Source organism: Crinia signifera, chromosome 2, assembly GCF_055691185.1.
Source record: "Crinia signifera chromosome 2, ASM5569118v1, whole genome shotgun sequence".
NCBI lineage: Eukaryota > Metazoa > Chordata > Amphibia > Anura > Myobatrachidae > Crinia > Crinia signifera.
The window spans coordinates 175,758,856-175,785,117 of NC_139218.1; the positions used below are offsets into that span (position 1 = coordinate 175,758,856).

The 26,262-nt window shown below is 43.1% G+C and overlaps 1 protein-coding gene across 1 annotated transcript; it reads left to right on the forward strand.

Annotated features, from left to right (window-relative positions):
* The first annotated feature begins 923 nt into the window (after positions 1-923).
* LOC146058461 (uncharacterized) lies at positions 924-10,153 on the forward strand. Its single transcript, XM_083170747.1, has 3 exons — positions 924-2,289; positions 3,196-4,431; positions 10,092-10,153. The coding sequence occupies exons 1-3, from the start codon at positions 924-926 to the stop codon at positions 10,151-10,153; spliced, it is 2,664 nt and encodes an 887-aa protein (XP_083026873.1).
* Positions 10,154-26,262: the final 16,109 nt, after the last annotated feature.

Below are 26,262 nucleotides of genomic sequence, written 5' to 3' on the forward strand. Positions count from 1 at the left end.
AGCACTAGCCAAATGGATCCAGCCGCAAACCAAGCTTCTCCACCCAGCCCTGTACAGCAACTGGCTGTTCGCTTGGATCAGCAAGAGGCTGCGCAGAGCCAAGTGATTCATTGCCTGCAAGATCTGTCTTCCCGGCTGGATAAGTTACAGACCACTCTCAGTGGCCCTGAGCCTGTCAGAGAACTTCCAAGTCCCGTTCATCCTCCTGTAATGGCTGCTGCACCTCGCCTTCATCTGTCTGTCCCCACCAAGTATGATGGGAACCCCAAGACCTGTCGAGGCTTTCTCAATCAGTGTGAGATTCATTTCGAGCTGCAACCCAGTAACTTCCCTACTGAAAGGGTTAAGATCGCCTACATCATCTCCCTCCTGTGTGGAGCGGCACTAGAGTGGGCGTCTCCCTTATGGGAAAGATCTGATGCCATCCTGTCCAATTACAAGGACTTCGTGTCAACATTCCGGCGTATCTTCGATGAGCCTGGGCGATCAGCATCCGCCTCCACTGAACTCCTCCGTCTCAGACAGGGATCCCGCTCCGTCGGGCAATATCTGGTCCAGTTCCAGATTCTGGCGTCTGAACTCTCCTGGTGTGATGGGGCCTTATACGCAGCTTTCTGGCATGGCCTATCCGATCGTATCAAGGATGAACTTGCTACAAGAGACTTACCCTCAGGTCTAAGTGACCTTATTTCATTGTGTGTTAAAGTAGACCTACGCTTCCGAGAAAGGGCTATAGAACGTCACAAGAGCGCTCCAGTTAAAGTGCCAACTCCTCAGCCTTCTTTACCCACTGCTCCAGCGGTCCATTCCAAAGAAGAACCAATGGAGATAAACCGCTTCCGTTTGTCTTCAGGAGAACGTCGACGTCGACGGTTGGCACAGCTCTGCCTGTATTGTGCCGATCCTGCACATCAAATTTCTGCATGCCCAAAGCGTCAGGAAAACTCCTCCTCCTAGCCCGTCAAGGAGAGGGTAGGCTAGGAGTAATTAAGTCCTCTCCATCAGCAACCGATTGTGTCCTTCCAGTTTCTCTACAAGTTGGTCAGCATTTCAAGACTGTCTCCGCGCTTCTTGATTCCGGTGCCGCTGGCAACTTTGTTACTGCAGAACTGGTCCGCAAGTGGGGGTTGCCCACTGAAAGTCTTTCCAAGACTGTCTTCCTTACTGCTGTGGATGGCAGTAGGATTCCTGATGCGACAGTCTCCCGCAGAACTTTGCCACTTACAGTCAAAGTGGGAGTCCTGCACACTGAACTTTTGTCCTTCCTGGTGTTACCCCGAGCCACTCATGCTCTGGTTCTGGGTTTACCCTGGCTCCGTCTTCACAATCCTCGTCTTGATTGGAAGACATCTGAAATCCTTTCCTGGGATCCTTCCTGCTCCGGTACCTGTCTCCAAAAGGTACTCCCAGCTCGTCATTCTTCAGCCGATGCAGCAGACCTTCCGCCTCTTCCCTACCAAGAGTACTCAGATGTATTCAGCAAGTCTGGCGCTGATGTCCTACCTCCTCACAGACCGTGGGATTGCCCTATCGAACTTATCCCAGGCAAAGAACCACCCAGAGGTAGAACTTATCCTCTCTCTCTTCCAGAGACTCAAGCCATGACCAGTTACATCAAGGAAAATCTGGCAAAGGGATTCATCCGTCCTTCGACTTCTCCTGCTGGCGCAGGATTCTTCTTCGTCAAAAAGAAGGATGGAGGCTTACGTCCCTGCATTGATTATCGCGGCCTCAATGACATTACAGTAAAGAACCGATATCCGCTGCCTCTCATCACCGAGCTGTTTGACCGTGTCAGCGGTGCAACCATCTTTACAAAACTCGATCTGAGAGGTGCATATAATCTCATCCGCATACGAGAGGGCGACGAGTGGAAGACGGCGTTTAATACCAGAGACGGCCACTATGAGTACCTCGTCATGCCCTTTGGGCTCAGTAATGCCCCAGCCGTGTTCCAGCACTATGTCAATGAGATCTTTCGGGACATTCTTTACAGTCATGTAGTTGTATATCTCGATGACATTTTAATCTACGCCAATAACATCACAGAACATCATTATTGGGTCAAAGAGGTTCTGTCCCGGCTGCGAGCTAATCATCTCTACTGTAAACTGGAGAAATGTGTCTTCGAGGTGAAGTCTATACCCTTCCTAGGGTACATTGTCTCCGGTTCCGGTCTTCAAATGGATCCAGGAAAACTGCAGGCCATCCAAGATTGGCCAATTCCCTCTTCGCTGAAAGGTATTCAACGTTTCCTGGGTTTTGCCAATTATTACAGAAAATTCATTCGTAACTTCTCTTCTATTGTGGCTCCCATCACTGCCTTGACTAAAAAGGGGTCTAATCCAGTGAAGTGGCCGGCAGAAGCCATCGAAGCCTTCCATCTGTTGAAACAGAGGTTCACTTCCGCTCCTGTTTTAAGACAACCTGATACTACCTTGCCCTTTATTCTCGAGGTTGATGCCTCCTCAGTGGGTGTCGGGGCAGTCCTCTCGCAGAAAGCGCCCGATGGTCGTCTTCATCCCTGTGGGTTTTACTCCCGTAAATTCCTGCCTGCAGAGCGTAACTATGCCATCGGTGACCAAGAGCTTCTCGCCATCAAGTTGGCATTAGAAGAGTGGAGATATCTTCTAGAGGGCGCTGTTCATGAGATCACAATTATCACAGACCACAAGAATCTTCTGTATCTCAAGTCTGCTCAATGTTTAAATCCCCGTCAAGCCAGATGGACACTTTTCTTTTCCAGGTTCCGGTTCAAGCTGTCGTTCTGTCCAGGGACACAAAACCGAAAAGCTGATGCCCTTTCCCGCTCATGGGAGCAAGAAAGTGAGTCTAAGTCCACACATCAACACTTCATTATTGATCCAGTGGCATTCTCCGCAACGAGAGTTTCAAATCTCACGCCCCCTACAGGGAAAAGATATGTAAAGCCAGCTCTAAGAAAGAAGTTGCTCTGTTGGGCGCATTCTTCAAAATTCGCTGGCCATGCAGGCATTCAGAAAACTTACGAGTTTATCACCAGGTCCTACTGGTGGCCGTCCCTCAAACAGGATGTACAGGACTTTGTTTCCGCTTGTGCTAAATGTGCTCAGCACAAGACCAGTCGTCAGTCTCCTCCTGGGCAATTGATGCCACTGTCAGTGCCACATCGTCCTTGGACGCATATTTCTATGGACTTTGTAACTGATCTTCCAGAGTCTGACAAGTTCACCACCATCTGGGTGATTGTTGATCGGTTCACCAAGATGGCTCACTTCGTTCCCCTCACCGGTCTTCCGTCAGCTTCCAAGCTGTCCCAGCTCTTCATCAAAGAGATATTCAAGCTTCATGGACTGCCTCTCGAAATTATCTCCGATAGAGGAGTCCAATTCGTAGCCAAATTCTGGCGAAGCCTGTGCTCCCTGCTTCAAATCAAACTAAAGTTTTCCACAGCCTACCACCCTCAAACCAATGGCCAAACGGAGAGGGTGAATCAGGACCTTGAAGCATTTCTCCGCACATATGTCTCTTCTTCCCAAGATGACTGGGCTCAACTTCTTCCATGGGCAGAGTTCTGCCATAATAACCAATATCATTCTTCATCTAATGTCACTCCATTCCTTGCCAATTATGGGTTTCATCCTCGAGTTCCTGACTTCACTCTGCAACCTGTGTCCTCTGTTCCAGCGGTCGACACGACCATCCGGCAATTCGTCAAATCCTGGAAGCTCATTCGTTCTTCACTTCTGAAGGCTTCAAGCAGGTACAAAAAATTTGCCGACAGGAAACGCAGAGCTGTGCCAGCCCTCCGTCCAGGAGATCGTGTCTGGTTGTCAACCAAGAATCTTCGATTGAGAGTGCCATCGATGAAGTTTGCTCCCCGATATATTGGTCCTTTCCCAGTTGAGCGAGTCGTCAATCCTGTAGCTTACAAGCTCAAGTTGCCGCCCTATTTGAAAGTGCCAGCTACATTCCACATTTCGCTGCTCAAGCCGCTGGTTCTGAATCGCTTTCATTCCAAGCTCCCCAAGGCTCCCAAGGTTTGCACCCAGCGTGGAACAGAATATGAGGTCAGTAAGATCTTGGACTCTCGCATCCGATATGGTCGTCTGCAATATCTGATCGATTGGAAGGGCTACGGCCCCGAAGAACGATCATGGACCAATGCCATCGATGTCCATGCTCCCAGACTCATCCGGGCGTTCCACTCCAAGTTTCCCCGCAAGCCTAAAAGGTGTCCTGGGGCCACCCTTAAAGGGGGGGGTGCTGTCACGATCCGAGCTGTCAGACAGACTTTCTTACCGGCTAAGTGCCTCCGCAGGTTCAGCTTGCGGTCCAGACGTCACCTCTGCCGGCGTCCTGTCTGCCGTGCGCCATCATCGCTGCCATCCTCCAGTCTGCTCAGCGCTGCTGAGTCCGCGGCTGCGCGGTGCACCGCTCTCCTTGTCCCCAGTGACAGTGCCCAATGCACGCCGGTCCACCTGTCCGCCGCCATTGCTCCCAGTATCCAGCATGGCGTGCACAAACATACTTTCCCGCCATAGCCTGACATGGGGGCTGCCATGTTTTCCCAGTCACATGTCATTCCCATCCAATCCTGTGTGATCTGATCTCCCAGTCATACCTGCCCGGCCAATCCTGGCCACCCAGTGGGTATAAGTATGCTGGGAGCTCTCAGATCAATGCTAGTGCTTCAGTTGTCTCCTGTATATGGTCAGCTGTCCTTGTCTCCGTGCAAGTGTATTTCTCCGCTGGTGTTGTCTCCCATTCTGCAGAGCGTTCCAGGTTATTCCATCTCCTGTCGACATCCAGGTTATTCCATCACCTGTGAGCCTGCCTCGTCAGCCCAGCGATCCAGCCTAGTTTCAGGACTCTGGTCCTCCGATGCTCCTGCATCATCCATCTCCGATGTTCCACCATCGATAGTCCGATACTCCGGACCCACAGTCAAGCTTCCGTCCGTCATTCCGGACCCACAGTCAAGCTTCTTCTTCCGTCCGTCATTCCGGACCCACAGTCTCCATCTCCGATATCCATCCGATGTTCCACCATCGATTCCACAATTCATCATCCCTGTAAAGTATTGCAATCTGCATGAACTGTCATTACTCCTGCATACTTTACTGTCTGTATCATTACAACCTTCTGCATAATAAACCTGGTTGTATTTTTACCTCTGACTACTCATTGGCTCTGGGTGCACTGTCGCGCAGTTCATGCGCAGGGGTCCTCTCCAACCTCCCCGGTTCAGGTACCGGTCCAGGTCCCCACCAGAGGTCTCAGTCTTGTCGACTGAGTCCCCTGGTGTGACAAAAAGGTTCTAGTTATTAACCATCTGTGGCTGGTTCTGAAGGTTTTTAATTTGACTATGGTGGGGAAGAACCTCAGTTCGTTATCTAGAGCAAAAATATCTCTTATGCAAATTAGTTTAGTATTGAGACCATCTGATTGGTTGATGCAATTGTCATTCAAAATAAGCCATTGTGATTGGTTTATGTACTGTCAGTTAACAGTTTTCTATTTTACAACTTTTCCTGGGGCCATCATACAATAGTCTTTCACCAGCAAGACAATTGGTCAAGAATGTTCTTGTTATCAACCATCTGTGGCTGGTTCTGTAGGTTTTCATTTAGACTATGGTGAGGAAGGACCTCAAACGGTATTGTAGAGCAAAAATATATATTATGCAAATTAGTTTAGTATTGAGACCATCTGATTGGTTGATGCAATTGTCATTCAAAATAAGCCATTCTGATTGGTTTAGGTACTGTCAGTCAACAGTTTTCTATTTTAGAACTTTTTGGGGGAACATCATGCAATAGTCTTTAACCAGCAAGACAATTGGTCAATAATATTCTCATCAACCATCTGTGACTGTTTCTGTAGGTTTTCAATTAGAATAGGGTGAGGAAGGACCTCATTTAAGTTATGGAGAGCAAATAAAGTCCTTATGCACGTTAACTTAGAATTGAGACCATCTGATTGTTTGATGCATTTGTCATTCAAAATAAGCCATTCTGATTGGTTTATGAACTGTCAATCTACAGCTATTCTATTATACAACTTTTGTTGGGACCATAATGCAATGGTCTTTAACCAGCAAGACAATTGGTCAAAATTATTTTTGATATCAACCATCTGTAGCTAGTTCTGTAGGTTTTCAATTAGACTATGGTTAGGAAGGACCTCAGTAAGTTATGGAGAGCAAATAAAGCCCTTATGCAAATTCATTTAGAATTGAGACCATCTGATTGGTTGATGCAATTATCATTCAAAATAAGCCATTCTGATTGGTTTATGTACAGTCAGTTAACAATTTTCTATTTTACAAGTTTTCCTGGGACCATTATGCAATAGTCTTCAACCAGCAAGACAATTTGTCAAGAATGTTCTTGTTATCAACAATCTGTGGCTGGTTCTGTAGGTTTTCAATTAGACTATGGTGAGGAAGGACCTCAAACAGTATTGGGGAGCACACATATCTCTTATGCAAATTAGTTTAGAATTGAGACCATCTAATTGGTTGATGCAATTGTCATTCAAAATAAGCCATTCTGATTGGTTTATGTACAGTCAGTTAACAGTTTTCTGTTTTACAACTTTTGTTGGGACCATCATGCAATAGTCTTCAACTAGCAAGACAATTGGTCAAAAAGGTTCTAGTTATTAACCATCTGTGGCTGGTTCTGAAGGTTTTTAATTTGACTATGGTGGGGACGAACCTCAGTAAGTTATCTAGAGCAAAAATATCTCTTATCCAAATTAGTTTAGAATTAAGACCATCTGATTGGTTGATGCAATTGTCACTCAAAATCAGCCATTCTGATTGGTTTATGTACAGTCAGTTAACAGTTTTCTATTTTACAACTTTTTTTGGGACCATCATGCAATAGTCTTTAAACAGCAAGCCAATTGGTCAATAATATTCTTATCAACCATCTGTGACTGGTTCTGAGGGTTTTCAAATAGAACAGGGTGAGGAAGGACCTCATTTAAGTTATGGAGAGCAAATAAAGCCCTTATGCACATTAACTTAGAATTGACACCATCTGATTGGTTGATGCATTTGTCATTCAAAATAAGCCATTCTGATTAGTTTATGAACTGTCGTTCTACAGCTTTTCTATTTTACAACTTTTGTTATGACCATCATGTAATAGTCTTTGACCAGCAAGACAATTGGTCAAAATTATTCTTGATATCAACCATCTGTAGTTTTTCAATTAGACTAGGGTTAGGAAGGACCTAAGTAAGTTATTGAGAGCAAATAAAGCCCTTATGCAAATTCGTTTAGAATTGAGACCATTTGATTGGTTGATGCAATTGTCATTCAAAATAAGCCATTCTGATTGGTTTATGTACAGTCAGTTAACAGTTTTTTATTTTACAACTCTTCCTGGGACCATCATGCAATAGTCTTTAAACAGCAAGACAATTAGTCCCAAATGTTCTAGTTATAAACCATCTGTGGCTGGTTCTGTAAGTTTTCAATTAGACTAGGGTGAGGAAGAACCTACGTAAGTTATGAGAACAAATAAAGCCCTTATGCAAATTAGTTTAGAATTGAGACCATCTGATTGGTTGATGCAATTGTCATTCAAAATAAGCCATTCTGATTGGTTTATGTACTGTCAGTTAACAGTTTTCTATTATATAACCTTTGCTGGCACCATCATGCAATAGTCTTCAACCAGCAAAATTGGTCAAAAACGTTCTAGTTATTAACCATCTGTGACTGGTTCTGAAGGTGTTTAATTTGACTATGGTGGGGAAGAACCTCAGTAAGTTATCTAGAGCAAAAATATATCTTATGCAAATTAGTTTAGAATTGAGACCATCTGATTGGTTGATGCAATTGTCATTCAAAATAAGCCATTCTGAATGGTTTATGTGCTGTCAGTCAACAGTTTTCTATTTTACAACTTTTTCTGGGACCATTATGCAATAGTCTATAAACAGCAAGAATTTTGGTCAAGAATGCTCTTGTTATCAACCATCTGTTGCTGGTTTCGTAAGTTTTCAATTGGACTATGGTGAGGAAGGACCTAAGTAAGTTATCTAGAGCAAAAATATCTCTTATGCAAATTAGTTTAGAATTGAAACCATCTTATTGGTTGATGCAATTGTCACTCAAAAAAAGTCATTCTGATTATGTAAATTCAGTTAACAGTTTTCTGTTTTACAACTTTTCTTGGAACCATCATGCAATAGTCTTCAACCAGCATGACAATTGGTCAAGAATGTTCTTGTTATCAACCATCTGTGGCTGGTTCCGTATATTTTCAATTAGACTAGGGTGAGGAAGGACTTCAGTAAGTAATAGAGAGCAAATTATGCCCTTATTCAAATTCGTTTAGAATTGAGACCATCTGATTGGTTGATGCAATTGTCATTCAAAAATAAGCTATTCCGATTGGTTTATGTTCAGTCACTTAACAGTTTTCTAGTTTAGAAACTTTGCTGGAACCATCATGCCATAGTCTTTAACCAGCAACACAATTCGTAAAGAATGTTCTTATCAACCATCTGCAGCTAGTTCTGTAGGTTTTCAATTAGATTAGGGTGAGGAAGGACCTCAGTAAGTAATGGAGAGCAAATAAAGCCCGTATGCATAATCGTTTAGAATTGAAACCATCTTATTGGTTGATGCAATTGTCATTCAAAATAAGCCATTCTGGATGGTTTATGTACTGTCAGTCAACAGTTTTCTATTTTACAACTTTTTCTGGAACCATCATGCAATAGTTTTCAACCAGCAAGACAATTGGTCAAGAATGTGCTTGTTATCAACCATCTGTGGCTGGTTATGTAAGTTTTCAAGTAGACTAGAGTGAGGAAGGACCTCTTTTAAGTTATGGAGAGTAAAATAAAGCTCTTATGCACATTAGTTTAGAATTGAGACCATCTGATTATAAGATGCAATTGTCATTCAAAATAAGTCATTCTGTTTGGTTAATGTATTGTCAGTCAACAATTTTATTTTTTACAACCTTTGCTGGAACCATCATGCAGCAAGACAATTTGTCAAAAAGGTTCTAGTTATTAACCATCTGTGGCTGGTTCTGTAGGTTTTCAGTTAGACTAGGGTGAGGAAGGAACTCAGTAAGTTATGGAGAGCATATAAAGCCCTGAATTGATTTAGTTTAGAATTGATACCATCTGATTGGTTGATGCAATTGTCATTCAAAATAAGCCATGCTGATCGGTTTTTGTACAGTCATTCTACAGTTTTCTATTTTCCAACTTTTGCTGGGACCATCATGCAATAGTCTTCAAAGAGCAATACAATTCGTCAAAAACTTTCTAGTTATTAACCATCTCTGGCTGTCTCTGAATGTTTTCAATAGACTAGGGTGAGGAAGGACCTAAGAAAGTTATGGAGAGCAAAAAAAGCCCTTATGCAAATTAGTTTAGAATTAAGACCATCTGATTCGTTGATGAAATTGTCATTTAAAATAAGCCATTCTGATTAGTTTATGTATTGTCAGTCAACAGTTTTCTGTTTTACAACTTTTCTTGGAACCGTATTTAACCAGCACAACAATTGGTCAAGAATGTTCTTGTTATCAACAATCTGTGGCTGGTTTTTTAGGTTTTCAATTAGACTAGGGTGAGGAAGTACCTCATTTAAGTTATGGAGAGCAAATAATGACCTTATGCACATTAGTTTAGAATTGAGACCATCTGATTAGTTGATGAAATTGTCATTCAAAATAAGCCATTCTGATTGGTTTATGTATTGTCAGTGTACAGTTTTCTATTTTACAACCTTTGCTGGAACCACCATGCAAAAGTCTTCAACCAGCAAGACAATTGGTCAAAAAGTTTCTAGTTATAAACCATCTGTGGCTGGTTCTGTAGGTTTCCAATTAGCCTAGGATGAGGAAGGAACTTAGTAAGTCATGGAGAGCAAAAATATCTCTTTTGCAAATTAGTTTAGAATTGAGACCATATGATTGGTTGATGCAATTGTCATTCAAAATAAGCCATTCTGATTGGTTTATGTACTGTCAGTCAACAGTTTTCTATTTTACAACTTTTCCTGGAACCATCATGCAATAGTCTTCAACTAGCATGACAATTTTTTTTTTTTTTTTTTTTTAAACCATCAGGTTTAGAGATAACATGCATTGTTCCCAAAGGAACTAATCCTTCAATCATGCTCAACCTGTAGCATTTATCTCCAACTCATCATTCTGGTCTTTAATTTTTCATAATTTTTAACTTATAGAGACTAGCATAATTTGCATAAGCACACCTCCTTTCCAGTGCACCTCCCCAAACGATCACGCCCCAACACTAAGCCTGGGGGCCATTTTAAACAATACTAAACAAAAAACACACTAACCAAATTTAAACATAATGGTCCACATAATTCACTTCTTCACGAAAAACAGGAACCCACTCTTTGGCAGGTTTAAACCCTTCTGGGACCACCCAAAAATCTGTGTCCGACTTCCAGGTTACAAACCCCAGTTTCTCCAGCATTTCTGTCTTCACTGCCTTAAGCACATTCTTTAAGATAACTGCAACCTTTTTTTCCCCACACCGTTTCCCAGCCTTAACTGATTCCTCTGAAGTACTTGAGTCTTCGCTTTCGGACCAGTTCTTAACCTTCTTCTCCTTGCCCACCTTTCTAGGCCGTACAGTTAAGTCCTCAGCCATGCACATCTCCTCCTCCACACATTCCTCCTTCTCAGCAGATTCTACTCTCTCATTCACCACCTTTGCTTCCTTTTGTGCACCTTTCCCTTTTTCCTGTGGTTCTGGCATATTCTCCTCTTTATTCATTCCCTGCTGATTTTTATAAGCAGGACAGTCCCTTGCCCTATGCTTTGTATCACCACAAATATCGCACTTTGTAGCTTCTGGGCATTTTGCAGCTTCATGCCAAGCTTTCTTACAATTCCTGCATTTTCTCTCTTCTGGACACTCACTTTGGACATGACCATAACAAAAACATTTCCTACAATATGTAGGCTGTCCAGGATAGTAAAGAAAGCCACGCTTCCCTCCAATGTTAAAGTTAGCTGGTGGTTGTTTAACCCCTCCAATCCCACTTGGGTCAGCCTTAAATTTCACAAAAAATTTAATTTTGCCATTGAAGATACCATGCGTATTAACCATACGTTCTTCACCTTTCACCTCCGTGCAATATTGCAGTAAAAAGGACTTCACCAAATGTATATCTGTATAAGGGTCATACAGGTGTACATACAATGGTCTTTGTGGTGCAAAGAACAACTCAGTGAGTTTAAAGCCATTCATAATAGCCTCAGTCCCCTTTAAACAGTCCTTCAGCTTCCCACAAGCATCATAACAGCGACTCATTTCATATAGAGTAATGTCGTACATACCACTCTTTTGAAAGTCCTGTAAACAGAAAATTTCCTCTTTCCTCACTCCAGCCACTTCCATCAAGATTTTCTCCACGATGTAATCCAAATCGACATCCTTTCGAATAACCAAATCGACCTCAAGTCGGAAAGTATTTCGCACCATCTTGGACAGACTCCAATTCCACTCCTTCGACTCGCCTTCCCGTTCTCAGGGGACCTCCAGCATGAAGAACCCCCAAACAGACAGTTGGTCAAGAATGTTCTTGTTATCAACCATCTATGGCTGGTTTTGTAGATTTTCAATTAGACTAGGGTAAGGAAGGACATCATTTAAGTTATGGAGAGCAATAGTCTTCAACCAGCAAGACAATTGGTTAAAAATCTTGTTTTTATCAACTATCTGTGGCTGGTTATGTAGGTTTTCAATTTGACTGTGGTGGGGAAGGACCTTAGTAAGTTATCTAGAGCAAAAATATCTCTTAAGCCCCCATACACGGTCCGTTCATCCGATCCGTTCTGTACTTAAACAGCACACATTGTATCGGATCGCATCCCTTGTGCATGGTTTGTGCATGCACTGCGATCCGATACGATGTTTACCTAGTACAAAAAGTATGTGCAGCACATACTTTTTGTACCATACAATGTGATGCGCGGGATCGCGCATCGCATAGAACAGAACGGACCGTGTATGGGCTCCTTTATGCAAATTAGTTTAGAATGGAGACTATCTGATTGGTTGATGCAATTGTCATTCAAAATAAGCCACTCTGATTGGTTTATGTACTGTCAGTCAACAGTTTTCTATTTTACAACTTTTCCTGGAACCATCATGCAATAGTCTTCAACCAGCAAGACAATTGGTCAAAAAGTTTCTAGTTATTAACCATCTGTGGCTGGTTCTGTAGGTTTCCAATTAGCCTAGCGTGAGGAAGGAACTTAGTAAGTTGAGAAGAGCAAAAATATCTCTTTTGCAAATTAGTTTAGAATTGAGACCATATGATTGGTTGATGCAATTGTCATTCAAAATAAGCCATTCTGATTGGTTTATGTACTGTCAGTCAACATTTTTCTATTTTACAACTTTTCCTGGAACCATCATGCAATAGTCTTCAACTAGCATGACAATTGGTCAAGAATGTTCTTGTTATCAACCATCTGTGGCTGGTTTTGTAGATTTTCAATTAGACTAGGGTAAGGAAGGACATCATTTAAGTTATGGAGAGCAATAGTCTTTAACCAGCAAGACAATTGGTTAAAAATCTTGTTTTTCTCAACTATCTGTGGCTGGTTTTGTAGATTTTCAATTAGACTAGGGCAATGTTCCCTCTAATTTTACGAAGGCTGTGTGCGGCAAAAGATTTTGGCTGTGCAACTTTGGAAGGAAATTAAAATTTTTGTGCGTCACTTATATAGAACTGTAAAATGACGTTCAGCATTTGTGTTAACTTTACTTCAAAATGATATTAAGCATTCAAAACACAGCACACAATGTAGTTAATGGGTGAAACACACATTAATTTAGTCCACAACTGCAAAAAGGGACCACTGCTGCTTTGTGCGCTCTGTTGTAATGTCTGTGCGCACAGTCGCCGAGTTGTGTGCACGCGCACAGCTTAGAGGGAACACTGGACTAGGGTGAGGAAGGACATCATTTAAGTTATGGAGAGCAAATAAAGCCCTTCTGCAAATTCGTTTAGACATGAGACCATCTGATTGGTTGATGCAATTGTCATTCAAAACAAGCCATTCTGATTGGTTTATGTACTGTCAGTCAACAGTTTTCTATTTTACAACTTTTGCTGGACCATCATGCAATAGTCTTCAACAAGTAAGACAATTAGTTAAAAATCTTGTTTTTATCAACTATCTGTGGCTGGTTCTCTAGGTTTTCAATTTGACTGTGGTGTTGAAGGACCTTAGAAAGTTATCTAGAGCAAAAATATCTCTTAAGCCCCCATACACAGTCCGTTCATCGGATCCGTTCTGTACTTAAACAGCACACATCGTATTGGATTGCATCCCTTCTGCATGGTTTGTGCATGCACTGCGATCCGATACGATGTTTACCTAGTACAAAAAGTATGTGCAGCACATACTTTTTGTACCGTACAATGTGATGCGCAGGATCGCGCATCGCATAGTACAGAACAGACCGTGTATGGGCTCCTTTATGCAAATTAGTTTAGAATTGAGCCTGATTGGTTTATGCAATTGTCATTCAAAATAAGCCACTCTGATTGGTTTATGTACTGTCAGTCAACAGTTTTCTATATTATAACCTTTACTGGAACCATCATGCAATAGTCTTCCACCAGCAAGACAATTGGTCAAAAGGTTTCTAGTTATTAACCATCTGTGGCTGGTTCTGTAGGTTTCCAATTAGCCTAGGGTGAGGAAGGAACTAAGTAAGTTATGGAGAGCAAAAATATCTCTTATGCAAATTAGTTTAGTATTGAGACCATCTGATTGGTTGATGCAATTGTAATTCAAAATAAGCCATTGTTATTGGTTTATGTACAGTCAGTTAACAGTTTTCTATTTTAGAACTTTTGCTGGGACCATCATGCAATTGACTTCAACCACGAAGACAATTGGTTTAACATGTTATTTTTATAAACTATCTGTGGCTGGTTCTGTAGGTTTTCAATTAGACTAGGGTGAGGAAGGACCTCAGTAAGTTATGGAGAGCAAATAATGCCATTATGCTAATTAGTTTAGCATTGAGACCATCTGATTGGTTGATGCAATTGTCATTCAAAATAAGCCATTCTGATTGGTTTATGTACTGACAATTGCACTTACCAATCAGATGGTCTCAATTCTAAACTTATTTGCATAAGAGATATTTATGGGTACCATTGCACCAAATAACCATCTGTGGCTGTCTCTGAACGTTTTCAATAGACTAGGGTGAGGAAGGACCTAAGTAAGTTATGGTCAGCAAATAAAGCCCTTATGCAAATTAGTTTAGAATTGAGACCATCTGATTGGCTGGTGCAATTGTCATTCAAGATAAGCCATTCTGATTAGTTTATTTACTGTCAGTCAACAGTTTTCTATTTTTCAACTTTTTCTGGAACCATTATGCAATAGTCTTCAACCAGCATAACAATCTTTAAAAAGGTTCTAGCTATTATCCATCTGTGGCTGGTTCTGTAGGTTTTCAATTAGACTAGGGTAAGGAAGGTCCTCAGTAAGTTATGGAGAGCAAATAAAGCCCTCATGCTAATTAGTTTAGAATTGAGACCATCTGATTGGTTGATGCAATTGTCATTCAAAATAAGCCATTCTTATTGGTTTATGTACAATCAGTCTACAGTTTTCTATTTTACAACTTTTGCTGGGACCATCATGCAATAGTCTTTAACCAGCAAGACAATTGGTCAAGAATGTTATTTTTATCAAACATCTGTGCATTGGCGAATCTAGAATTATGGTAATGAGCGGTCCCAGATCTAGACATAACAGCAGGGGATCTTTGCGCGGCAAAGCCGCGGGTAAAAAAGGGGGCGTGGTCTCATGGGAAGGAGGCATAGCATCACAAAAGGGGTGTGGTATTACACTTTAAACCATACACACTAATGCCCATTACACATTTTAGCAAACTCCGTAATACTTATTACACATAAAGCCACACGCCGTAATGCCAATTACACATAAGGCCACACACCATGATGCCCATTACATACTATATAACAAACCGTAATGCCCATTACATATTTGTCACATAAGTGCTGCTTACCTACATGCTCATTGCTAGGGGGTTCTTGCTTGATGGTACCATAGTACCCATTATACATGATGCTGCACACCATAGTATTCATTACACATGATGCCGCACACGATAGTACCCATTACACATGATGACGCACACGATAGTACCCATTACACATGATGCCGCACACCATTGTACATATTACACATGATGCCGCGCACCATAGTACCCATTACACATGATGCTGCACACATAATGTCCCTTACACATGATGCTGCACACATAATGCCCCTTACACATGATGCTGCACACATAAAGCCCCTTACACATGATGCTGCACACCGAAATGCCCCTTACACATTAAGCCAGACATTATGCGTAATGCCCCCACATACCGCCACTTGTAGCGTCCCTTAAGCAATGCCCCCAAAAGTGGCACTTACTGTAAATTTTTATATGAGCCTTCACTGCTGCTGCAGGGAGAGATGGAGAGTGGTGCAGCTGCTACTGAGGGGAGAGGAGCAGAGCGCAGCGCAGAGCACGCTCCCACTTCCCTCCTGGTGTCCCCTCTAGCAGAGAAATATTGTGCGCGCTGTTGTTGTGGGTGACGTCGGGGAGCACGCCGGGCGCCGGCACCAAATGATTAAAGGGGGGGGCGGGCTGAGGTGAAAGCGGGCAGAAGAAATGGAGCAGAAGCTGCAGGGGTGACAGTCATTGACAGCTGGGCAGAGAGCAGGGGGCTGCCCGGCTGTATTCAGAGCACTGCAGGTCACAGGTGTTTGAAATAATATCCCTGTGAATATGGTCCCAGGATCATGCAGGGACATTCCCAGGCATTTTCTGGTGTGAGGGGGAGAGACAACCACTCCCCTCTCCCTACCCCCATTTAACCAACCAGCTATATCTTCGGATCCAACTGACCCATTTACATGAGACCAGTATCATATTGAAGATCTTTTGAGTTGCCTTTTAATGATTTTGGTCCCGTGAATTTGGGCTGTTAGGTTCCAGAGAAATCTGCCCTCAAAGAACATAAACAGTCATGAAATTACATTTTAGAAATGAAAAAAAAAAAAAACGGTTTAACCTCAATATCCCTGGAACCAATTAACCCATATGGATCCAGCCTGGTATCAGATTGAAGGCCCAGCAATTTGGGTTCGACTGAGATCAACCTCGAGCTTCAGTGATGCCGAAGGGGGAACTGGCAGCCGTTGAACTGGGTGGGGGTCGGAATTAGCGGGTCCCATGGTATCCTATAGGGAAAATGTTCCAGCTTTGCTTGGCAGTATCTCCGGTTCCCAGGGGGCTAGAGACCCGGGGCTGGGCTCATTGGAAAGCCCCAACCTTCAGCTAAAAAATGGGCGCACCCCTGGACCACCCCCTAGATTCACCTATGTTAATAACCACTATTGTCAATCAGAAATTTTGGAAGCAAGTAGCAATAAAAAATGCAGGTCCAATTAACCTTATGCCCATCCTTTCCTATGTCTCAAACAAACATGGGTTAAAGACACGCACTCTGATACAGACTCACATATAAGATAGAAAGAGAATAGGATTCAATCTGCAGGAATAGGACTCTATGAGTGTATTATATGTAGAATGCCACGCTTATGGTACATATTATGATTACCCGGCAAACTTCATAACCAACTTAAAATCTTAGGTACTCTTTACCTAGAACGGCGCCAGCATTTGAAATCGCGGTCGTCGTGGGTAAAAATCGCGGTCATCGCGGTAATCGCGGGCATCGCGGGTAAATCGGGATGGCCGCGATGACCGCGATGACCGCGATTTTCCCATAGGGAACAATGTTAAAAAGCCTGATTGACCGCGATTTTACACTTAAATGCCTCAATGGACCCGATTTGGGCATAGAAATCAATGTAAAATGGGCCACTTAACCGTTAAATGTCCCCCCCAATTTTTAATGCCACCCCACGATCCACGCCAACCCGAAGCGTGGCGAGCGCAGCGAGCCCGCGAGGGGCGGCGGTACGCGTCCTCCGACCTTTTCATGCCCTACTATCCACTAGGGCGTGGTGTGAGAATATAATAGTGTGGCGAGCGCAGCGAGCCACCGAGCCCGAAGCGTGGCGAGCGCAGCGAGCCCCGCGAGGGGACGCGGATACCTTCACAGGTAGACGCGTCCCCTCGCGGGCTTCACAGGTGTCCGCGTCGCCACGGACACCTGTGAAGCCCGCGAGGGGACGCGCATATCTGTGAAGGTATCCGCGTCCGCTCGCCACGCTTCGGGCTCGGTGGCTCGCTGCGCTCGCCACACTATTATATTCTCACACCACGCCCTAGTGGATAGTAGGGCATGAAAAGGTCGGAGGACGCGTACCGCCGCCCCTCGCGGGCTCGCTGCGCTCGCCACGCTTCGGGTTGGCGTGGATCGTGGGGTGGTGTTAAAAATTTGGGGGGACATTTAAGGGTTAATGGGCTCTGTGGCCCATTTAACATTGATTCCTATGGCCAAATCGGGTGGATTGAGGCATTTAACAGTAAAATCGGGTCCATCGCGCCTTTTAACATTGATTCCTATGTGAAATCGTGAGCATCGCGTCGCGGGCATCGCGGGTACATTTATGGCCGGCATAAATGTACCCGCGATCACCACGACGGGCGCCGTTCTAGGTAAAGAGTACCAAATCTTATAATTAGGACTGGGGGGTTTTATATGGATCCCCAGCACTGAGGTGGTCAAAATACTGACAAGCATCCAGACAGTGAGAATCCAAACAGTTCCTCAGAAGATATGCCAAATCCTCACCCTCTCCTTAAACAACAACCTAGCCCTCCCTACATGCACCTAAACCTAGCCCTCTAATCCCATAGCCCAATCCGAATTCTGGTGTCAGCATCTTGAAAGTGAACATCGCAACAGTTCTGTCACGCTCTTAGAAGCACCAGCTGGAGAGTGACGGAGGCTGGGTGCTTAACGTATGGTGGTTGCATCCACGACAGAAGGGAGTGAAACAAGGAGGATAAAATATAATGAATTTAATGAAGATATTGCAGACAGTGATAATGATGATAAAAATGGTATATGGTAAGTATGCAAATATAAAGTATTATAATAGATGATGAAGCTTGGTCCTTGAAGAATATTGCAATATAATTGAAGAATGGAATAGAATATAAACCGGAGTAGTAATTAAGGGTTGCAGAAGGAATTGAGGATTGGATGACTTGAAGAACGAATGAAGATTGAATTGCAGATTGGAAGATTGGATGATTGGATGAAGGTTGGAAGATTGGATGAAGGTTAGAAGATTGGATGATTGGGTTATGTGGATGATGATTTTAAGATTGGATGATTGGTTGCGGATTGGAGGATTGGATGAGGATTTGAAGATTGGATGAAGGTTAGTAGATTGGATGATTTGGTGATGTGGATGATGATTTGAAGATAATAAATGAAGATAACTGGAGAAGAGGAATCCTTGCAGTTTATGGTCGTGGCTGCTGCCAGAGGTAACCTTTGGAAGGGACCGTCGGGAGTATAGCAAGGTGAGACCCCTTTGAGGATCTGACCTCGCTGTTCACATAGGTGGTAAGCAGAGTCCGGTGGTACTTGATGCAGTAAACGGCCAGCAGGATCTTCTCCAGGGGAAGCTCAGGATTGTAGTGGGAACTACAGAGCCAGGTGAGAGCGGAAGCTCAGGATTGTAGTGAGTACTACCGAGCCAGGTAGGAGCAATTATGCTACGGGGTCGACATCATTGTACTGACTGCTGGACTAGCCTGACAGTACTTACCAGGTGAGCTGTGCTGGGATTGGTCAGGCAATCAGAGAGGGAGGCGGAGCTGTGCAGGAGAGGCTGGTAAGCCCTGATTGTATGCAGCTGCACAAGCACCGGCCTTTACTCAGACACAGACCAGGCACAAACACACATGGCGATATGCTACTCATGTCCTGCATGGAGCTGGAGCACAATACACCAGTGTCACCACGCGATGACAACACGGCCACATGTACCCCAGTGGAGCCAGAGACATAACAGAGGTGAGCGCCATGGTTTTAGTGCACCTAGAGTGTCCAGGACTGGGCACAGTACAGGGGTCTTTAGGCAAGCGCCATGGTGGATGTGACAAGTTCCCTTTAAGTAAGGTCAGAACATCGCTCCCCAAAGCCTTACCATAACCCTCCCCCCTGTAGCATAACCATAACTCTACCATCCAAAAGTGGGGTGGGGGTGGGGGTAGGATTACTACCCCCCCACCCCCACCCCCACCCACAGTCTATCCCTAATATCCCTCTGATACTTATTTATTTATTCACAGTTTCTTATATAGCGCAGAAGATTCCATTGCGCTTTACAATGGTAGACAGTGATAAAACAAACTGGGTAACAACAGACAGACTTGGAGGTAGGAGGGCCCTGCAAGCTTACAATCTATAGGGACATAGGAGGGAAACACAAGAACAGGCACCAGTAATAGCATTTCAGTACCACCAAGTTACAAGTCCAGGAGGGAAGCTAGATAATACATACAGTAAGTGCCTCAGAGAGTTATGCGTGTAGAACTTAAATACAGTATGATAGGCTTGCCTGAAGAGGTGAGTTTTCAGGGAACACTTGAAAGTTTGGAAAGGCATTCCATAGGATGGGAGCAGCCCGATGAAAGTCCTGTAATAATGAGTGGGAGCTAGTGATCCGTGCAGCAGAGAGATGCAGATCATGTGCAGAGCAGATTGGTCAAGATGGGAGATATTTTGTGATAAGTAAAGAGATATAAGCTGGTGCATTATGGTTAATAGTTTTATATGCGAGTAGAAGTGTTTTATATTGAATAAGGTAAGATACAGGCAACCAATGAAGGGACTGGCAGAGCGGATCAGCAGACGATGAGCATCTTGCAAGGAAGATCAGCCTAACAGCAGCATTTAAAATAGATTGCAGTGGCGAGAGTCTGTTCTTGGGAAGATCAGGTAGGAGACTATTGCAATAATCAATGTGGGCTATAATGAGTGCATGGATAAGATATTTGGTAGTGTCTTGTTTGAGATAGGGTAGTATTTTGGATATGTTTTTTAGATCCATGTAACATGATTTGGAGACAGATTGAATGTGGGGAAGAAAGGACAGTTCAGAGTCGAGGATGAACTCTAAGCAACGAGCTTGTGGGGTAGGGTGGATTGTCGAGTTGTCAACAGCAATGGAGATATCAGGATGGTAACTGTTCTTATTTGATGGGAATATAAGTAATTCTGTTTTGGAAATATTGAGTTTGAGATGGCAGAGAGACATTCAGAGACTCGGCCCAAAACCACTGGTGACAACTCTGGGGTTGATAGATAGATTTGAGTATCATCCGCATATAAGTGATACTGAAATACGAAAGAGCTGATTAGTTTGCCAAGAGAGGAATATAGATTGAGAAAAGCAGAGGACCTAAGACTGAGCCTTGTGACTGACAGTAGTAGTGAAGAGGAAGTAGAGTCAGAGAAGTGAACACTGAAAGAGCGTTCAGATAGGTAAGATGTGAACCAGGAAAGGGCTGTATCATTAAGACCTAGGGAGTGTGAGACTTCTGGTTCCAGCTTGATGGAGTAGGGAGCTCTGTCCCTCAGCTCCGTTCCCCCCCTCACATTCGGGCACATTTAGTCGGCTCCTGGAGCCTCTTTGCCGCTACTCACCCTCCCCGCATCACCCTGCACGCCCTCTGAGTCGATGTATCACAGACATTGCTCCCTGAACTCCCGCATTCAAGACTCCGGAATTATACTTCTGAGCCCAAGACCACCACAGCCCCTCTACTGGCGACATTACAGTTAACTGATTTGTTAGACAAGAACTTGCCCCATTTAGATGGCAGCTGTATTACAACATACCCTGAGAGAACCAAGTTTACATTGCTCACTTTAAGTTCATAACCCATGACGGATATGCTCTGGACTTGGCATCATAAAACGGACTGGGGACTTGCACTTCTTATATTACCACGTAAAGTATTTACAGGTCCTCTACATTCCTCCTGGGCTGGGGATGATGTCTTACCCCACCCCTCCCTTCCCCCTCCCCCCTCCCCTCTAAATGTGGGGCAGGCGGATGGATGGAGCGAGATGCCGGTCACTAGTTCCATTCTGCTTTCACACAGCTCAATAGCACACAGAAGTTCTGCCCTAGAGCATTCGCCCTCAGGGCACACTGTAATTGTTTAAAATGTTGATATATGGCTACATGTTTTGTTTGTCTTTTGTCTTCTTTTCTTCCTCTTTTCTACCCCACCCCCTCTTCCCTCCCCCCAACCACATGCAGATGTTATATATTTTATGCAAGGTTTATGCTGTGCTGAATGGGTTCTTCAGACTTGTTTCATTACTCATATATTATGGCTGTGTTGGATGGGGTCTGGGGCCACCAATCACACTATGAGCCATGCCTGACCTGACCACATGTACGTGGAACGTGGGAGGCATTAACTCTCCCATGAAACGGAGGAAGATTTTACTCTATTTAAATAAGAATAATATAGATCTAGCTTTCTTGCAGGAAACACATCTCACTCTGCCCGAGACCTTGAAGCTGCAGATGCTGGGCTGGGTCGTGGTCGCATTCTCCCCCTTCACTTCGAAAGCTCGTGGCATGGTGATTCTGACAAAATGCTCACTCCCATTGGAGATAATTTTCGACTAAGACAGACGTCAACGGGAGGTATGTGGTGGCATCTGTCTGCATTGCCGGCAAAAAATACACTCTAGTCAACATATATGCACCAACACCATATTCAAAACAATTTATCAGATCAATCTTAGCCCTTCTAGCCCCTTACGTAAATGAAAACCTACTTATAGGTGGAGATTTCAACATGGTCCTCTACCCGACACTAGATAGATACGCAGGTAAAAACTCCCCCAGAAATGCGCCCAAGGTAGGCCTATCATTACTACAGGACTCCTTGCAGGTAGTTGACGTGTGGAGAGCACATCATCCCATAGACAAAGATTATACATGCTTATCAGCTGCACATGGGTCCCTATCCCGCATCGATTATATATTTTTATCGCACACTATTTTCCCATTCTCTACTAACTCTAATATTGCACCCATAGTTCTCTCGGACCATGCCATGGTTTCGACACACATCCAATTGCCCGATGAATCAGGTTCTAATAGATTATGGAGATTCCCCTCTAGATTTAACAAATCCTCAAAATTCAGAGACCTTTTAGAGCTAGCAGTCCAAAACTATTGCTCTGACAACAAAGAAGTGGCAGAATCCAACCCTACTTTATTCTGGATGGCCCTAAAACCGGTGGTAAGAGGATCGGTGGTTTCCTTCACTGCAGCTGCAAATAGGAATTATTCCAAAAAATATATTACACTACAGGCCGAATTAACAACTGCATTTCAAACTTTCAAAACCTCCTCCACTCCCGAACATAAACAGGCTTATCTCTTGGCAAAAACGCACTTTGATGAGTATTTGGCGGATATGGGTGACAGATATCTTTTTGCGGTAAATTATAAGTTTCATCGCTTTGGGAACAAAGTAGGAACACTGCTGTCCAATCTATTAAAAGGCTCTTACAAACCTGCGATAGTCCATCCACTTCGCAGATCTGATGGGTCTATGACCAATTAAAAAACCCAGATTGCCGAAACTATGCAGCAATTCTACAAAGATTGATACACTTCTTCCATCCCAAAAAGCCCTACCCCTTCTCCACATGAAGTTTTAGAACCACACCCTCCATCTGCTGCCCCGGAATGGGACTCTCTACAATACCCCAATCTTACACCTGAAATGTCTAACTTATTCATTTCTGAAATCACCGAGGCCGAAGTTGCAGCCGCAATTAAAAGCTTAAAACCGAACAAAGCCCCGGGCAGGGACGGTTATAGCGGTGAATTGTATAAACTATTAGCCCCCACTATAGTACCCATACTCACCAAGACTTTTAATGATATGATTGCCAAACACACCTCTCCGATGCATTTTAACTCTGCTACACTTAAAATTCTCCACAAACCTCCCAGGATCATATAGCCCAATATCATTATTGAACTTGGACTACAAGTTATTAGCCAAAATTGTAGCAAACAGATTAAAAGTTATAATGCTGCAGATAATCCACCTTGACCAGACGGGGTTTATAACAGGGAGACACTCTGTGGTCAATGTTAGGAAGGTATTAGCAGCCCTGTCAGCCTCTCAGAATTCCCCCCTCATATTCACAACACAATTCATTCCCTAGACACCGAGAAGGTCTTTGATCTTATAGAATGGTCTCACCTCTATAACACACTAACTAAATGTAACTTTCCCGAAGGCTTCATTAATATTATTAAGATGCTTTATTATAACCCTCAGACTCAAGTGGCATGTAATGGGTTTCTATCCGACCCCTTCATAATAGAAAAGGGTACAAACAGGGGTGTCCTCTCTCACCTTTACTCTTCGCTATAGCGTTAGAGCCTTTAGCAATGATGTTGAGGGCATCGAACAAATACAAAGGCATGAAAGTGGGAGAAGAAGAGATAAAAATAGCATTGTTCGCCGACGATATGCTCCTGTTCATATCAGACCCCAAAAACACCATCCCAGAAATCCTACGCCTCATTACCCTGTATGGTAATAGAGCAGGGAATAAGATAAATATCACCAAATGAGAACTATTACCCCTCAACATACCACAAGAAGAAATACATGAACTAACTATGACCACACAACTAAAAATCACCCAATCTCATTTTAAATATCTTGGAATATTGATCCCCAAATCACCTTCCGATATTTATCAGCTGAATTTTACAAAAATCATATCCACCATTCTCACTAAATTGGATGGATGGCATGATCTCCCGATCTCACTTATGGGACGAATAGCAGTAGTAAAAACTATCATTTTCCCAAAAATATTCTACATCATGCAATTACTACCCTTCATTATAACTAAAGAAGACAATCAAAAATTAAGAAAAGCCATTGTACGCTTTATATGGCAAGGAAAAAAAATGAAAATTGCATTTTCCAAACTAGCCATGACTAGAGAGGAGGGGAGATTGGGAATCCCGGATTTATATTCCTATTCTCTAGCTGTCCTCATGAGCTATGCTGCAGAATGGATCTTAGAGCAGAGTAACTACACTAAATAGCATTGGACAGATGTGCTTTTCACCCATATTCGCCAAATGCACTACTACACACTAAGAGGAAACTTATCCCTCCTGAAATTATGAAGCACCCACTCTTCCATGACACCTACACAGGTTGGATACTGCTCAACAGGAAACTTAAAGGACACCACAATGCCACACCATTTATAAATTTATGGGGTAATCCAGCTTTCCTGCCTTTGCTACATAATTCTGCTTTCCTGAGTTGGAGCGAGAAAGGCCTGACTTCAGCAAATCAAATATTTGATCCGGGAGGTGTGCTAGTCCCAATTAGTGATCTGAGAAAACGGTTCTTATTGCCCAATTCCAATTTTTATATGTACCTGCAAGTTCGACACTACATACAGTCTCTACAACTCGTACACTCCCAATCACAACCGGTAGATGGAATCCTCAAAATATTGAAAAAATGGGAAACCCAGGCATACAAATTGAAACATGTATATACTCATATAGTTAATATACCATCCAAAACATACATGACCAAGCTGGCAGACAGATGGCACCAAGATATAGAGGTAATCCAATCAGAAAAATACCTGATGGGGGGATATGTGGCCACGATGAAAACCCTGCATTCGGCATATCTGCAAGAAGTCCACCTTAAAAACTTACATAGAGCCTATATGTCCCTTAATATTAGAGCTCACTTTGTCCCAGATGAAGAAGGGCGTTGCCCGAAATGTGGAGTTTAGGCGGCTTCCCTTTTCCACTGCTTCTGGGATTGCTCCAAGATCAGAAGGTATTGGAACAAATTATTTATGTTTATAAATTCTCAGCTCCATATTGCGGTCACGCCGAATCCTAAGGCATACCTATGTATTAACTTTGATGGCTGGTTGGACATGGCTCTGCGCAGAGAGGTGACTCCATTGCTTGTGATCATGTTTACAATTTCTAAAAAGCCGATACTTAAGCATTGGATTGCCAAGACTCGTCCGAGATAAGCCGACCTACATAGGATGACGCTGCAGCAAATGTATTATGATCGTAAATACTTACCTGATATGTCTTCCACTGGAGATTCTCGCTTCCATAGAAAATGGGAGAGATACATACTAACTCTTGACACAGAGACTCAATCCAAGATCACCTTATATGTTGAGCACCAGTCCTGGACCCTCGCGAAACAGGGTTCTTGTCAGAAGGGTTATAATAATTGAGGTAGGCAAGATGTGACAATCACCACCCACCAGGCTCTGCTCCCACATGCCACTTTGCCTTGAGACAGTGATACTTGAGGGGTTCAGTCCTCTCTTTCCATTCTGTTTTCAAGGACAGGCGTGTTGCAGCCCTAAAGGCCTCACAGACAGAACGTGACTTAATAGAACCTGTGAGCATTGTAACACTTACCCCCTCCCCATACTTACCTTCCCCATACCCTACCCCCCCTCTCTTCTTCACTTTCTTTTTCTTTCTACTGTCTATAACAATATAAGAATTGTGACAATGTTTCTTGGGCTGGATGGGACCGATTATTTCAATATATTCCTTAGACCTACAGACTAGGATTTTAGGACGACTCAACTGTGTCATATATAGGATACTATGCTTAAGGTTAAGCTCCATTCACTTGTTGTGTTTAACATAATGGATCATTTGTCCCACAGGACGGTTTTGCATAATGAAAATGTAATGCATGGTGTCTGATTTATTGTCATTCTGATGTATATTGGTCCCAATACCCAATTGTGCACCTTTTGATGTTATTCAATGTTATTTTCTTGCACTGAAAATAAAAAAAAATGTTTATTCAAAAAAGACCTAGGGAGTTTTTTTTTTTTAATACTTTTTATTGAAATTTGTACACAATAACAAACAAGACATACTTTCAAAAGTGGGTATGAAGTGTTCTATGAGCATATCTATGTTACATGACCATTATTTATATGACTCTTCGTACAATTCTTATACATGCCTGTAAATGTTTTCCTTTGGATGAAACAATAATAAATTTTCATGTAATTCAAACTGGTTTGTTATTCTTATGGTCTCTATTTCTAAATTAAGAAGATATCTTCTATAACCATTCTAATACTGTTTCTATTCTACCATATACATGAGTATTGTGTTACACTATCTATACCCTATA